Here is a 14973-nt window from a genome sequence, read left to right as displayed (position 1 = left end):
AGCATCTCCCTGGGATTTATCTTCTATGACCATAATGATAGAGGTGGAAAAGGACCTGAAAGGCCACCTTAGCCACCCCCTCATTTTAAGGAAAACTCAAACTCTATCAATGGGATTAGTGCAGTGGCTGCCTAGCCGATCCCCTTCTTCAGCATCACAGAACAGAAGAATGAGAAGGCCCTCAGGGACCATGTATTCCAGCATGTCTACCCACAGGGAAGTCCCACTGTCACACTCCCACAGGTGTCCTCCACCCCCACTTTCCTCTGCTGTACTTGGAGGCAGCCTCACACTGAGCAAACCAACCTATCCCACCTTCCTTCCCTTCCCCATCTCTCCTGGTTCTGCCTTCTCAGGGGCACACAGAACCATTCCAATCCCTCCTCCACAGGACAGCTGGCATGGCCCCCCTGAGTGTCCCTACAGACCCAAGGGCCTTCACCATTGTGGTCACCTCCTCTGGCGCTCCCCAATGTCCCCACTGTGGCCTCAAGTCTTTCGACCCTCCAACCCATCCTCCACACAGCTGCCAAAATAACCTTCCTTAAGCACAGGCCTGACGACTCTAGGGGCTACTTAGCTGTCAGCATCATGGATAGAGCCCTGGGCCTTGGGACACGAAGTCAGCCTCAAACGCTCCCTGGACAGGTCTCTGCCTCCATTTCCTCAGCTATAAAAATGGGTCTAATAAGAGCACCTGGGGAAAATGGGGAGAAAATGTGTAACTCAAAATCGTGTGGAAATGAATGAAGTAAACAGAGAAAAATTTAAAAATACAAGAGCACCTGCTATGCAGGGCTGTTGTCAAGATCAAATGTGGTCATATTTATGATGCACCTGGCACACAGTAGGCACTATATAAGTGCATATTCCCCTCCCCTGCTTCTAGGATCACAGGCAAACTGCTTCATTTACATTCAGAGCCCTGCACATGCTGGCTGCAGCCTGCCTTACCTTACCTTTCCAGTCTTAGTATTCATCACCCCCTTTTGCACACTACAGACAAACTAGCCTCCTCCCCCATTGTTCACACTCAACATTCCATCTCCCTCCTCCGAGGCTTTGCACAGGTTGTGCCCCATGCCTAGAATACCTTAACTCTCACCTCCATACCTTAGAACCCTGCTGTCTTCCAACACTCAGCTCAAATGTGCTCTCCCGCAGAAGCCTTTTCTGATGCCATCCTCTGTCAGGGCCTCCCGGAGAAAGTTATTTGGATTTCTCTTACATACTTTGCATACATTCACATGCATGTATGTCTCATCCAATAAGGCATAAGATCCTTGAGGACAGAAACTGTCTCAATTTGTCCTTGTATCCCCCAGTTGTGAGCACAGTGCCTGGCCCATACAGCGAGTTAATAAAGGCTTGCTGATTGACTGATTTGGGTACCACCAGTCAGGTTCCGGGTCACCTGCGGGAGCACTGCAGAGGATTTCTGGTGCGTGTGCACGCACACACACACACACACACACACACACACTTCTGTCTCTGGGCCCAGGAATAACCCATTTCCTCCTACACAGAAACTGCTCAAGATGTCCCTACACATCTACCTTGAGTTTTCCTGTTGGATAGTAGGCCCCCAATCCCTGAAGTCTGGAAGAGGGATAAACCCATAAAATTTGAAGAGAAGTTAAATTGTTACTTTATTTTCTAATTTCTTAAATGCTTAATAGATGCTTTTTTTCATTCCTTCAACAGTGCTCCCAACACAAGGAATAATGTTATATCATAAATGGGTTGTTTATAATACATGTATCACATATGACATATAAAACAATTATTATAATCTGTTATAATGATATGTGATCTATAATCTACTAATATTGCATTATGTTTATTATATGCAATAATAGAGTATACATTGTAAGTATAACATATGCAATAAAATTACACGTTATGACTATGTTGCTAGTAAGTTACATGTGCTATTTAATAACAATCTGATTCAATATCATAATCACACATGTCCTACGCATAGCAGGAGCCACGATAACTTCCAGCATGGGACTGTCAGGCCAAGTGAGCTGTGGGGCAAATGCAGGACTTCCCAGACCTTCCCAGACACAGGAGAAACCTCCCTGAAAACAAGCTGGTCGCTCACTTTCAATAGGCTGGCTGGACCAGAGGCTGCTTCTGAGGAGCACCACATTGACAGACGGGATGTTTCTGCCACCTCGTGGTGGCATGGTGGCATGACACTCTTGGTGGGCAGTCTGTGAAGCTGGTCTCTTTCTCCCTTTGAGGTTATTTTGATGCCCTGCATTCAACATGTTGTTTTGTTTTTGTTTGTTTTTTTTTTCATAAAGTTACATGATTTCTAAAACAGGGGACCAAAGGATCAGAGATGAAGCCTCATACCCACCTCCTTCCAAAGAACTTAAAATGGGCTAAATGAGACTTTTGGGGCCAAAATGAAAATTTGTTTTGCTGGACTCTGCACATTTACTGTGAAGGTTTGGTTTTTCTTCCTTATTGTTCAATTAGTATAAGAAAGTGGAAGGAAGGGATAATAAATGTTCAGAAAACTAATCTATTTTTTACAAAAGAAAACAGCATTGTCTACCAGAAAGAGGCCCTGAGCTGCCCCCATAAACAACTGCTCTAGAGAATCTGAGTCTGTTTGTAGTAAATGCAATGCTAGACTTGAAGTCAGGAAAACCTGGATTCAAATCCTGCCTCTGATATTTACTACCTGTGCAACCCCTCACAAGCCACTAAGATCTGGGGGCCTCGATTTCCTCTTCTGTAAATTGAAGGCAGACTCCTCCTCCCCCTCCTCCTCATCACCATCTCTATCTCCTGGCTTCCCTGACTTCCCTCAAGTCCCAGCTAAAATCCCACTTTCCCCCAGAGACCTTTCCTGATTCCCCTTATCACTAATGCCTCTCCTCCGTTCACCTCTTTGATGGGTCGATGTTTTCCTGTTGGACAATGACAGTTTTTTGCCTTTATTTGTATCCCCAGAACTTAGCACGATGCCTGGCACATGGTAGACATGGAATTGATATTTACTGACCAGCTAATTGACTGACTGACTTCCAAGGTGTCTTCCAGCCCTAAATCTATATTAACTATCCAATTACCACAAAGAGGTTTGAAAATCATGGTCTTTAAACTATTCTTTTACTCACAACCCAGTATCACCTTTTCTTTAAGGAACCAGGCATACAGGGAAAGCAAAGGTTCCCTTTGTGTGTGGGATTGCCAGGGTTGAGTTCTGCACAGCTCATGACTCACCTAGGCAAGTCCGTGAGAAGACCTATATCAGATACCCTGCCTGAATACTTTGCTTGCCCTCATACAAACCCAGAGAAAACGGACCAAAAGCCTTCGAGCAGAAAGGCAAAGCAGGCACTAGTAAACATCCACATCTTCAATGAAGATGGTGGCAGCATGAATATACAACTGGACAATTCAACAAACTTTTGCAATGGAACAAAGCACCGGACAGGAAGTCAAGAGGAATCTGCTCTCTCTTTTCTGGACTAGACATGTGGTTTCATTGGTCCTGGGAACTCTTCCCAAGTAAATTCTCTCCACTATTGCAAGTTGTGGTATTGGGGCAGTGACCACAATCACTGACATTTGTATGGGGTTTAAGGCTTGCAAAGGGCTTTCCTCCAAACGATCCTGTGGCAAAGGTATTGCAATTCTTACTTTGTAGGCAGCACTTCTGTGGTCACAAATAACTAGAAACCGAGAGGATGCCTGTTAGCTGGGAAATGGCTAAATAGATTGTGGTTCATGAATATAATGGGATATGACTATGCTATAAGAAATTAAGATTTCAGAGAAGCAGGAGAAGATTGATGTGGAAGAATTCAGAGTGAAGGAAGTAGAGCCAGGAAAAAGATTTACATGGTGACTAAAATTTTGTGGAGAGAAGGACTTAATGATGGGAAATTACAAAAACTAAGCTTAACCCTATAGAAAAGACATGAGGAGACATCTTCCCCCCCCCATTCCTTTGCAAATGTTGGAAGGAGTGGTCTAGGGAGCTCACGGGGGGTGGGGGAGACCTTGCTTGTAAAATGTCAAGGTGGTTCAGTGGATGGAAGTGCGACCCTGGGCACTTCCAGGACTTAACCGCCATCTGCCTCAGTTCTTCATCCATGAAATAAAGGTAATAGTCCTATCTCATGATGCTATGAGGATTAAATGAGATGATATTTATAAAGCACTTTGCAAAACTTAAAATGCTAAATAAATGCTAGCTATTATTATTAATGTTAGTTTTTTCCAATGTGTTGATGGGTTTTGCTGATTTTTTTCTCTTCTTTAAAATAAATCTTTGTCATAAGGGATGGCTGGGAGTGAGAAGGGAGAGAATTCAGAGGAAGTGTAGGTAATATAAAAGCAAAATATATTTATGAAAATCTATTTTTAAAAAAGAGAAGCAACTTTGGAGGATAAAAATCCCATCATTTTAGACCGTCTACACACACTAATTAAGCCAGTGTTGGGAAGCTGAGCCAATGCTCTAATCATGAGGTCAGAAGAGGCCAAAAGCCACTTTGGTCAGGACCTTGACAGTGAGGGACAACAGGCAAGGGCGGCGCTAGCTTTACAAATAAACTCATTTTCCAAATGTTAACAAAGGAAGACAATGGAACATTACAAGCAGCGTTGCTTCACTAAACAGCTGAGAGCTGTGAAGGTTAAAAAAAAGTCTGCAGAAAGCCCAGTGTGAGAGACGCCCCGCTGCACCAGAGCATCAAAGAGCAAGAGACAAAAGTGGAAGGAAACAAATCAGATTGAAAAATCAAACCAATCTGTCACCATTTCTTTAATAACATCTGTTCCTCATTAATTACAATGGAATCTGGACTAACACCTCCATCCCTACCACGCTACACGAAGCAGAAATGTCACCAAGGAAAACCATGAGAACAGCAATGCCAGACCAAGCACACACTGGAGAGATTACAACCGGAGGGGAGAGGATGTTGAAAGCTTGGAGGGACTGACAATCAAGGGGGACTGACTGAAGAAGGAAGGATGATCAGTTCTTTTCATCCTGTACTTGTTTTGATGGGGGGACGTGGGGTTGTGTTTTGTTTGCTTGTTTATTTTTTAATGGAGAGGTGAGCCAGACAAGAGATCAGGAACTGGTTGGATGGTTAAAGCCAGCGAATAATCATGAATAGTTCTGTGTTGACATGAGAGGAGGTCTCCAGGGAAGTGCCCCAAGGATCTCTGCCTACACTGCTTCAATGACTTGAATAAAAAAAAGGCAGGCACATTCATCCAGTCTATAGGTGACACAAAGTGGAGAGAAGTAGCTGACAGACTGGTCGACAATGTAGGATGTAAAAAGAATTGGGACAGGCTGGAATGTTGGTAAGTGAGAGGCAAAAATGCAGACAACACAATACAGTCAGACAATGTGAACTGGAAAGGAGAGTTTGCTGACTGGTGTGGGGAGGGAGTGATTTGGGGAAGGTCTAGAAGAGGAGATAAGTTCCAAGGATACAAATACAGGCAGAAAAAAGGGTAGGTCTGCCCTCAAGGATCTTATATTCTAGTGGGGGATGGAAGACAACAAGTAAAAAGGAGTTGAAAAAAAGTGGTGGGTTGGGTGAGGATTGGGCATGATAGGCAAAGTTGGGAGAGTCAGGAGTGGAAATGGGAGAGGAAAGAAGCTATGGATGACCTGGGGCTTTCCTTACAATGGCAGCTCTCAGTCCCCCTCCTCTACCCAACTCTTTAAGACTACAAATTACAGAACAGTTGCCAATAAGCATTGGTGGGAGTTTCCTTATTGGACATTCCCTACATGAAGGAAACAGGTCCAGAATGCACACCTGCTCCCACTCCTGCCCTTACCCTAGCCTCTAAAAAAAATATGTTGTTGTTTTGATGTTTTTCAATAGTAAACACTGTGGTTTCTGCTGAGTCTCCAAAGAAGAAACAGTGAGGTATGACGGAAAGAGCCTGGATTCAAATGCTACCCCCGCCACTGTCTATGAGGGTGACTCCAGTCTCTGCATCTGCGTAATGAAGGATGCCCTCTTCCAGCCCTCTAGCTGACTTTTTGAGGTGAGCTGCTTGCCCCTGGCCTTATCTTATCACTTATCTTCCTCTGCCTCAGTTTCCTCATCTGTCACACAAGGTTCTTTTAAGCCTGCTGTTTGGCCTCCCTGCCCTAAACCTCCTCCACTCACTTGCCAGAGCGATTTTCCTAAACCCTAAGTCTGCCCATGTCACTCCATGCCTAGAATGCTCTCCTTCCTCTCCCCCTGCTGGCTCCCCTGGCTCCCTTCAGGTCCCAGCTAAAATCTCACCCTATACAAGAAGCCTCTCCCAGTCCCTCTTCATTCTAGTACCTTCCCTTCATTGATTATTTCCTGTTTATCCCATTCAGAGCTTGTTGGTGCATAATTATTTATGTGTTGTCCCTTTCTTTGTATCTCCAGAATCTAGTCCAGAGCCTGGCACATGGCTGGCACTCAATGCTTGTTTACTGACTAAGTGACTATGAATCCAGTGCAATCCATGAGGGGAAAGCTTTGTATATTAAAGGGACTTTAGAGGGAGACCAGCCTCGCCTCCTCATCTGATCCAGGAAGAAACAGGCACAGAGGAATTAAGTGATTTGCCCAAATAGAGCACTTCATTGCAAATCACTCATCCCATGCCCACAGCTGTGTGAGCAAGGCATTAGTACAATGCCCATTTTGCAGTTAATTGACTTGTCCATGGTCACACACATAGTAACTTCTCGTTCAGTTATTTCAGTAGTGTTCGACTCTTCATGACCCTGTTTGGGGTTTTGTTGGCAAAGATCGTGGAGGGGTTTGCCAATTCCTTCCCCAGCTCATTTTACAGATGAGGAAACTGAGGTAAGCATGGTGAAGTGACTTTTCCAAGGTCACACAGCTAATGTCTGAGGCTGGATTTGAATTCAGGTCTTCCTGACTCCATCCTGCACTCTATTCACAATACTATCTAACTGCCCCATAGTAACTATCAGAGGCTAAATTCAAACTCAGAACCCCTAACTCCAAGTACAGAGCCCTAGCCAGCCGCTCCACCACCTAGCGGCCAGCTCCAGAGCTGGAAGGGACCTCATCAGACAGCTGGTCCAATCCCCTTGTTTTAGAGATGTAGAAACTGGGACTCAAAAGGATGAACTGGCAAAGTCATGCCGATTGTAAGCAACAGAATGAGGTTCTGAACCCAAATCTCCTGCTACCATCCATCCCAACAATCTATCATCCAGTCACTTAAGGAAAAACAGCATCCAAAGCTAGTCCCACTCACAAATTCAGATCTGGAAGGGAGCTTAGAGGTCATATACTCTACCCTCTCATTTTACAGAAAGGAAAACTAAGACCTACCGAAGTAACAGAGTTGAGATTCTAACCCAGTTCCTTGGACTCCAAGGCTAATGTTTATCCCACTGTACTACACTGCCCCACCCCTGCCAACTAAAGTCCCCATAAAGGCTGTTTCAAATGAGGTACACTGAGAAAAGTACCAAGAACAAATGTTACATTAAGGCCACTCCCGTCATGGAGGAAGCTCTCTGTGTCCCTATCCAGGAATCAGTAGCACCAATGATTTCCAGGAGCTAGCCTGTCATCAAATGAATGGATGGAAGAATGGCTGAATAAATAGATATGTAGATGAATGAATGAATGGGTATATGAATGGATGAGAGGATAGATGAATGAATGAATGCATAGATAGGTTGATGAATGGATGGATGGATGGATGGATGGATGGATGGATGGATGGATGGATGGATGGATGGATAGATGGATGGATAGATGGATGCATGAGTGAAAAAGCACTTTTGAAGCCCACACTATGCACCAGTCACTATGCTGGATACCCTTCCAACTCAGCGAACTGACTTCAAGCTTGCTTCCTCCCTCCCTCTCTTCTCCCCTCTACCCAACCTTTAGTTTACTCCTACTTAGATCATTTCATCTTGATGTGTCTCTTGCCTTCGCTCCTCACCTCATTCACATTCTACCCATTCTTAGCTTTTTCCTTCCAAACAGGCATGTGAATTTGCAGGTGTCTGTCGGAGCACGTTCTGAACTGCGGTGAACTTGCTACTGATATATGGGAACCCCTCTTCCAAGGGCCATTTCAGTCTTGCAAATCATAGCTGGAAGGGAACCTTAGGGATCCTCTAGTCCAACCCTTTCATTTTTACAGATGAGGAAACTGAGACTCAGGAAGGTGAAGGAGGGCTTGCACCAGGTCACACAGGGAGAACCACTAGCAGTGGGCGTTGATCATTGGATCATAGATGGAAGGAATCTTAGCGGCCATCCAGTCTGACCCTTTCGATTTTACAGATGAGGAACCAAGGACCAGAGAAAATGGCTGGGGACAATGACTTGTCCAGGTTCACACAGCTGATAAGTGTCTATCTAAAGTTGGATTCAGACCCAGGGCTTCCTAACTCCAATATCTTATGATGAGATTTTCCAACCCAAATTAGCATATGTGCTGTTCCCAATACACAACATTCAGTCTCCCACCTTCACACTTTTACATAAGCCATCCCCCATGACTACAAGACACAATCCCTAGGAGCCTTCAAAGCACAGCTCAGAGGTCACCTCCTAGAGGAGACCAGTCCCATTTTCCCCAATTATGAGTGCCCTTCCTCCTTAAAAATCACTTTGTATTTATTCTATACAAGTCTTCGTGCTGTTCTAAGTCTCAGTAGCTTAAAATGGCACTAAAACTTTGGGGATGCCCTTTCCTTGGGTTTGCTTGTCTGTGAACACATTGTTTCTCCCAAACAGAATGCAGGTCCCTTGAGGACAGGGCCGGTTATGTTTTGAGCCATCTGCCCAGTGCCTGGCACACAGATGCTGCTCATTGAATGTCTGCAGAATTGAGGGAATGGTAGTGGCTTGGGGCTGAACTGGACAAGAACTAGACTGAGATGAAGGCTGGGTCCAGCTTTCTCAGCACAGGGAGTCGAGCTGAGCTGAGCAAGGGCTTCATCTCCTTCCTCTGCCTGCATGCTGGGCTGGGGATGGGAACATGGATGGGGCTCTCACAGTATATTCGTCATCCCTGATGAACTGGGGGAGGCAAGACTCGTTTTGGAAATAATGATTCCAGGTGGGAGGCCAATGAATAATGTCGCATGTGGGTAGCAAGGGCTTCATTACACAATTTTTAAAATTTGGAGCGATTAAGTCTCCTTCGTTATCATGCATTTTCTTCAAATTTGGGTAAAAATAGTTGCAGGGAAAGCAGTCCAAAAATGGTGAGACCAGAGAGAGAGAGAAGGGGTGAGGGAGGCACATGTTAGACTAAGCCCTTTGACAGAGTGTACTGGAATGTTTTGCAAGTTCAAACTCAATTGTCCAGTGGGGCTGTGATCTCATCCATCTGGATGCTCCCACCAATGATACAGGTCTCAGTCCACCCTGGTCAGCAGATCCTTCCTCTATGCCAGGCGCTAAGTTCACCCTGAGGTTCTACCCAAAATGCTGGAAATCTTCCCCAAATTCTCTATGACATCTGAAGCAAAAACTTGATAATTTGCTCAACGAAACAGTAATGAAGTAAGGATGAGAACCCACATTTTCTTATTCCCAACTCCGTGTTCTCTCCCTTAGACCCTGCATGTCCCATGCTTAGTCTATAAAGTAGACCACTAGGTGATGCTGCTGAGCCTTAAGTCAGGAAGACTCATCTTTGTGAGTTCAAATCTGGACTCAGATACTTACTAGCTGTGTGACCCTGGGCAAGTCACTTAACTCTGTTTGCCTCAGTTTCCTCATCTGTATAGTGAGCTGGAGAAAGAAATGGCAAACCACTCCAGTATCTTTGCCAAGAAAATCTAAATGGGGTCATGAAGAGTAAGAAGTGACTGAACAGCCACAACAATAACAAATTCTGTTTTCTTCATTCGTTCAGGAGGAACTATTGGGCCACAGTCCAATGACAAGGCAGCCTGACCCAGAGATCATCAAAGGGTTTGCTCCATTGGCTCCCTCCTGGAGAGAGATGGGCCGTGCACCATCCACAGGTCTGGGGCTGGGAGAGGTCTCAGGGGCCATCATGTACAACCCCCTCCCTTTACAGAGGAGGGGACTGAAGACCAGAGAAGGTCAGTGACTTGCCCAAGGTCACACAGGTAAGAAGACAGAGCTAATGCACACCTAGATCCTCTGGTTCCAGATCCAGGATTTTTTCTACTACAGTATACGCCTCACTATCCTTTAGCACAATTGTACCAAGGCCCTTGCCTTCTCACAGGGAGTGACAGAAGGGAAGGCCATCATAGGAGAAAGCAGAAGGAGAAATGACTCGTGAATCATTTGGGTGATGAAAGACAGACATTAGCCAGTCATGAGCAGAGCTGTAACTAAGATGAAGTGACAGGGTCTTTGCCCAAGGGCATCAAAATTTAAAGGAGCTATGTTTACTTCTGGTTCAGTCTTGCCTGAGGCAGGTCATTTCTCCTTTCCATTCTGGTTTTCTCACAGTCTAAACTTGGAGATCCTTCAAACCCACTTGTGACATTGTAAGGAACACAAAAAGTAACGTTGTCCATAAAACATTCCAAGTCACCTGAGGGGAAACAGCCTTGAGAAGAAGTCCTGAATTTGTTAATCAGATACATTTTGTTGTTGATTTGGCTGTCCCATAATGAATCGTTACTAGGAATCCTTGAACATGAAGCAGATTGAAAGGGCCTGGCCTATCTTCCACAGGGGTTAGGTCAAGGGGAGACAATACAACCATAAGTGCAATTGTTAGCCTGTGTCCTTTCTCTCCTCCAGCAGCGTCCAGTAACAATGACCCTGCTTCCAAGCCTCTTCTAGGACCACCGTCCCCCCAGATCCCCTCAGGTTCATGAGTCAAAGAAAGACCTCAAAACATGATATGCAAGGATGCCACAGGGAGAACGCTGCCCTCTCTCCCCCATGACATGCCAGTATAGGTTAAGTGAAGATCACCAGTAAGAGTAAAGCAATGAGACTGTACTTACGAGAGAAGCGGGCAAGGGGTCTGGCAGCCTTGTCTCCTGCCTCATTTGCAACTAGAATAAAAAAGAGAGAGAAACACACTTAAGATCATGGTACATGCTAGAAGAATGAGCCAACATAAATCCAAGCAGATAGATGAGTAGGGCTCTGACCGATAATTATGTCCTTGAAATTGTTATATGTTAGCCAAAATTTTAAAGGGACTCTGTTCAAAAATTATAGCAGCCTTATCTAAATGAAAAACAAAACAACAAGAAACAACTTAAATGTCCAACAGCAGGAAAATGGCTCAATAAATTGTGCTTCATTCATGTAAAGGAATACTATTGCACCAATAAAACTGGGAAATATAAGGAACAAAGATATCTGGGAAAGTGTTTTTGAATGAATTAGAAAGGAAGGAGGCAGGCCCGAAAGAATGTGGGGCACAAGAATTCCAATGATCCAGGAGGAAGAAAGAGGACAAGTGGACAAAAACACCGATGCATGGAAGAAGGCCCGAGGAGAAGAGGGAAGGACCCTCGGAGGTCCTGAGCCCCCTCATTTGGCACACAAGGAGAGTGAGCCCCAGAGAGGAAGTGATTTTCCCAAGGATCAGTCATGTCACCACCTCCCTGGCCTTCGCCTTAAAAAGGAGGGATAGCCTCTAAGTTTCCTCCCAGCGCTAGATCTATGGCAGAGGTAATAAGTGATGGGGGTGGGATCTGAATCGAGATCCTATGGAGATTTAAGAAAAGCTATGATATTTTATGTGTTAAAATAAATTTATTTACATGTACAGAATTATAAAGCAAGTTTAGCTGGCTATATTGGTGTCAAATATTATATTTATGATGAAACATCTAAAAATAAGGCTGGTTTTCAGGAGAAGCCCAAGGAAATTGCAACATTATCAACCACAATCTCCCCTCCAATTCCTCATTCCCACCCTCCACCCCAGTCCTGACCTGGAAGGCCTTCTGCCTGGGGACCTCACTTTCCATAGAGGTGACCATCTCTCCCAGAAAACTACGGCCAGGCTTCACTTCATTCCCTCCTCCTGGATGGCCACCCCAGGTCTGAAATCATGATCAGTCCCACTGCCAAGGTCTCCATCTACCTCCCTAGGCCCCTCCTCATCATGCCTGTAGCTTTTCAGACCAAAGACCTTTGGAGGCCCCCAACCCCACCCAGACCTGTTGTCTCTCCCAGTAGAATATAAGCTCCTTGAGGGCAGAGGCTGCTATAACTTTTTTTGTTTTTACCTCTGCTTTTAGCACAGTGCTTGGCACTCAGAAAGTACCGCTGTTACTGTTCAGTCCTGTCGCCCTCTTCCTGCCCCACTCAGGGTTTCCGTGGCAGAGACACTGGAGAGGTTTGCCATCTCCTTCTCCAGCTCATTTTATAGATGAGGAAACTGAGGCAAATAGGGTTAAGTGATTTGCCCAGGATCACACAGCTTGTAAGTTACTGAAGGCAGATTTGAACTCACGAAGATGGATCTTTCTGTTTTCACACCTGGTGCACTATCCACTTCACCCTCTAGCTGCCCCATAGTAAGTGCTATAGAAATGTTTCTTCAATATATACATGTATGTTCATAGATACACATATGTACGTATACAAATGTAGGCATACAGGTACCTATAATGTATGTACATGTGTATACATGTGCACGTGTAGATATGCATGCATGTGTGTCTGTTTACATGTGTACATACACACACAGTTGCTTAACAAGCTAAAGATATCTTTTTCCCAGCTTTCTATCCCTATCTTCCCACACATCACCTCACAATAAAGGCCATGTGCCTTTTTTGTCCATGATGGAATAAAGTCATGGCACAGGAAGGGGACTGTGAGCCTGAGTTCCACCCCTTCATTTTACAAATGGAGAGACTGAGTCCCAGAGAGTAAAAGTGACCCAACTAGAGAGGGAGAAAGCCAGGATTCAAAGCCAGGCCTCCTGTGCTTTCGTGGTAAGGACTTTTTTCTTTATTTCAAGCCTAAACTGACTTCTTTGCAACCTCCTCATTCTGCCCATGGGGTCCAAGTGGAAAAAGGCCACCCCCCTTCTATATGAGGGTTAAGTCAGCACTTAAGTGCCTACTTGTGCTGAGTGCTAGAGACACAGAGAAAGGCAAAAACCCAGTCTGTCTAATGAGGGAGATACCTACAAACAACCGTGTACAAACCAGACAGAGAGAGGAGAAACTGGAGACAGCAGCCGCCCTGCAAGAGCTCAAAGACAGCCTTGTTGGCCACTGCGACACTGAGATCCCATGAGGTACATGAGGTCATCCCCTGGGGAGAGGACCTGAAAAGTATCTTACTCTGAGTTTAAAGACGAATCAGAGCAAGCACAAGATGTGGGAGACGACGACTTAGTTTACCCAAACAGAACCATCACCTTGACCCCCAGGCCAAACCATCTTCCTGATTCCATCCAGGATTGGCTCCAGCCTTCTGGCCCCCCGGGTTCACCACCTCAGAGCCATCCGGACTCTCTCCTCTCCTTTGCCCTCTTTATCCCATCAGATCCCACATCTTACTGATTCATCCCCCACAATATCCACCCCCTCCTCCTCATTCCCAGGGCCATCACTCTGGGCCAGACCTTCATCTGGATTATTCCATGACCTCCTGATCTATCTCCCTGCCTCCTGTCTCTTCCCACTCCAGACTCTTCCCCACACAGCTGCCAAAATAGCACAGGTCTCTCATTGCCCTGCAAGAAAGGTCCCAGACCCTCCCAAATGGAACCTTTGTTCAGTTTTTTGTCAATCATGTCTGACTCTTTGTGACTCCCTTCGAGGATTTTTGGCAAAAATACTGGAGTGGTTTGCCATTTCCTTCTCCAACTCATTTTACAAATGAGGAAACTGAGACAAACAGGGTTAAGTGACTTGCCTAGGGTCACACAGCTAGTTAGTGCAGAGGCTGGGTTTGAACTCACATCTTCCTGATTCCTGGAGCTCTATCTGCTACAACACCTAGCTGTCCTTCCTTTCCTCTAGTATATGATATAAACCCTGGCTCTCCAATTTTCTTGTGCATCTCTTCCCTTCCCTGAAACTAGATTCCAGCCACAGTGGCCCTTTCCCTCCTCCCCATATACACAATATTCTATCTCCCATTCATTCCCATGTCTTTGCTTAGGTTGCCGCCATGCCTTTAACCCTGGCTCCCCTTTGTCCCTTGGCATTGCCAGCTCACTTCAGGGCTCAACTTGAGTCGCTTCCTGCATGAAGACCTGCTCTGACCTCCCCAGGGTGTTCAGGAGCCTGGCCACAGCTTCCACGACTGAGCTGAGCCTCCAAGGAAGAGAAGGGCTTGGGGATGAAAAAGTGAAGCAGGAAGGCATTCCCGGACCAAGGATTTACAAATGCCAACTTCCTTTGTGCACATTTTTCATTTTCTTGTCAGTTCATGTGTTGTTTTCCTCAGTAGAGTGGAAGCTCCCTGAAGGAAAGGGAAAGGCCACTTCATTTTTTGTCTCTGTATCCCCAGCACCTAAGTGCTCAATAAATAAATATTGAATCAAATTGAACTGAATCGTAGAGAAGACAGCTAGAGCATTAGAACAACAGAAATACTTCCCAAATGCTCAGTTTACAAAGCATGAGGAGGGTCTTCAGTCCTGGCTCAGAGGATCATACCTTTAGGACTGTAAGAGACCTCAGCTGTCCTCAGCCCTCATTCTACTTAGAAGGAATCAAACTGGGAAGCTAAGTGAGCTGCTGAAGGTCACCCAGGGAGTATGCAGCCGAGGCAGGATTTGAACCCAGCCCTTTAAATATGCTACTGACAGCCAATGTCTACATGTCTCTTGAGTTTAAAGAACTGAATGAAAGCAATTTTACATTCAACAACTGTATTCACATGTTTTATTTGGTCCAAACTTGGGATTTCAATAGTGTGGGGAGTTCCCAAGTAGGAAAATTCCTTCTGCCAAGACAGAGCAGCCCTTGTTTTATAACATCAGTCTTGGAGTTGCCTGGGACACAGAGAAACT

At 45.3% G+C, this 14973-nt stretch overlaps 1 protein-coding gene across 3 annotated transcripts in view; it reads right to left on the bottom strand.

Annotated features, from left to right (window-relative positions):
- PDE1C (phosphodiesterase 1C) overlaps window positions 1-14973 on the bottom strand; it is a 551686-nt gene that overhangs the window by 341957 nt on the left and 194756 nt on the right. For all 3 annotated transcript variants that reach the window (XM_069084304.1, XM_069084302.1, XM_069084301.1), the window contains one exon: window positions 10982-11032. In XM_069084304.1, coding sequence (XP_068940405.1) covers window positions 10982-11032 — 51 coding nt within the window. The remainder of the gene's footprint in view (window positions 1-10981; window positions 11033-14973) is intronic.

The sequence above is a fragment of the Petaurus breviceps genome, unplaced genomic scaffold, assembly GCF_028583685.1.
Source record: "Petaurus breviceps papuanus isolate PSGF00001 unplaced genomic scaffold, PetGlider_PUasm1.0 174, whole genome shotgun sequence".
NCBI classification, from domain to species: domain Eukaryota; kingdom Metazoa; phylum Chordata; class Mammalia; order Diprotodontia; family Petauridae; genus Petaurus; species Petaurus breviceps.
Note: the sequence above shows the minus strand (reverse complement) of the source record. Positions and strands in the feature narration are given on the sequence as shown.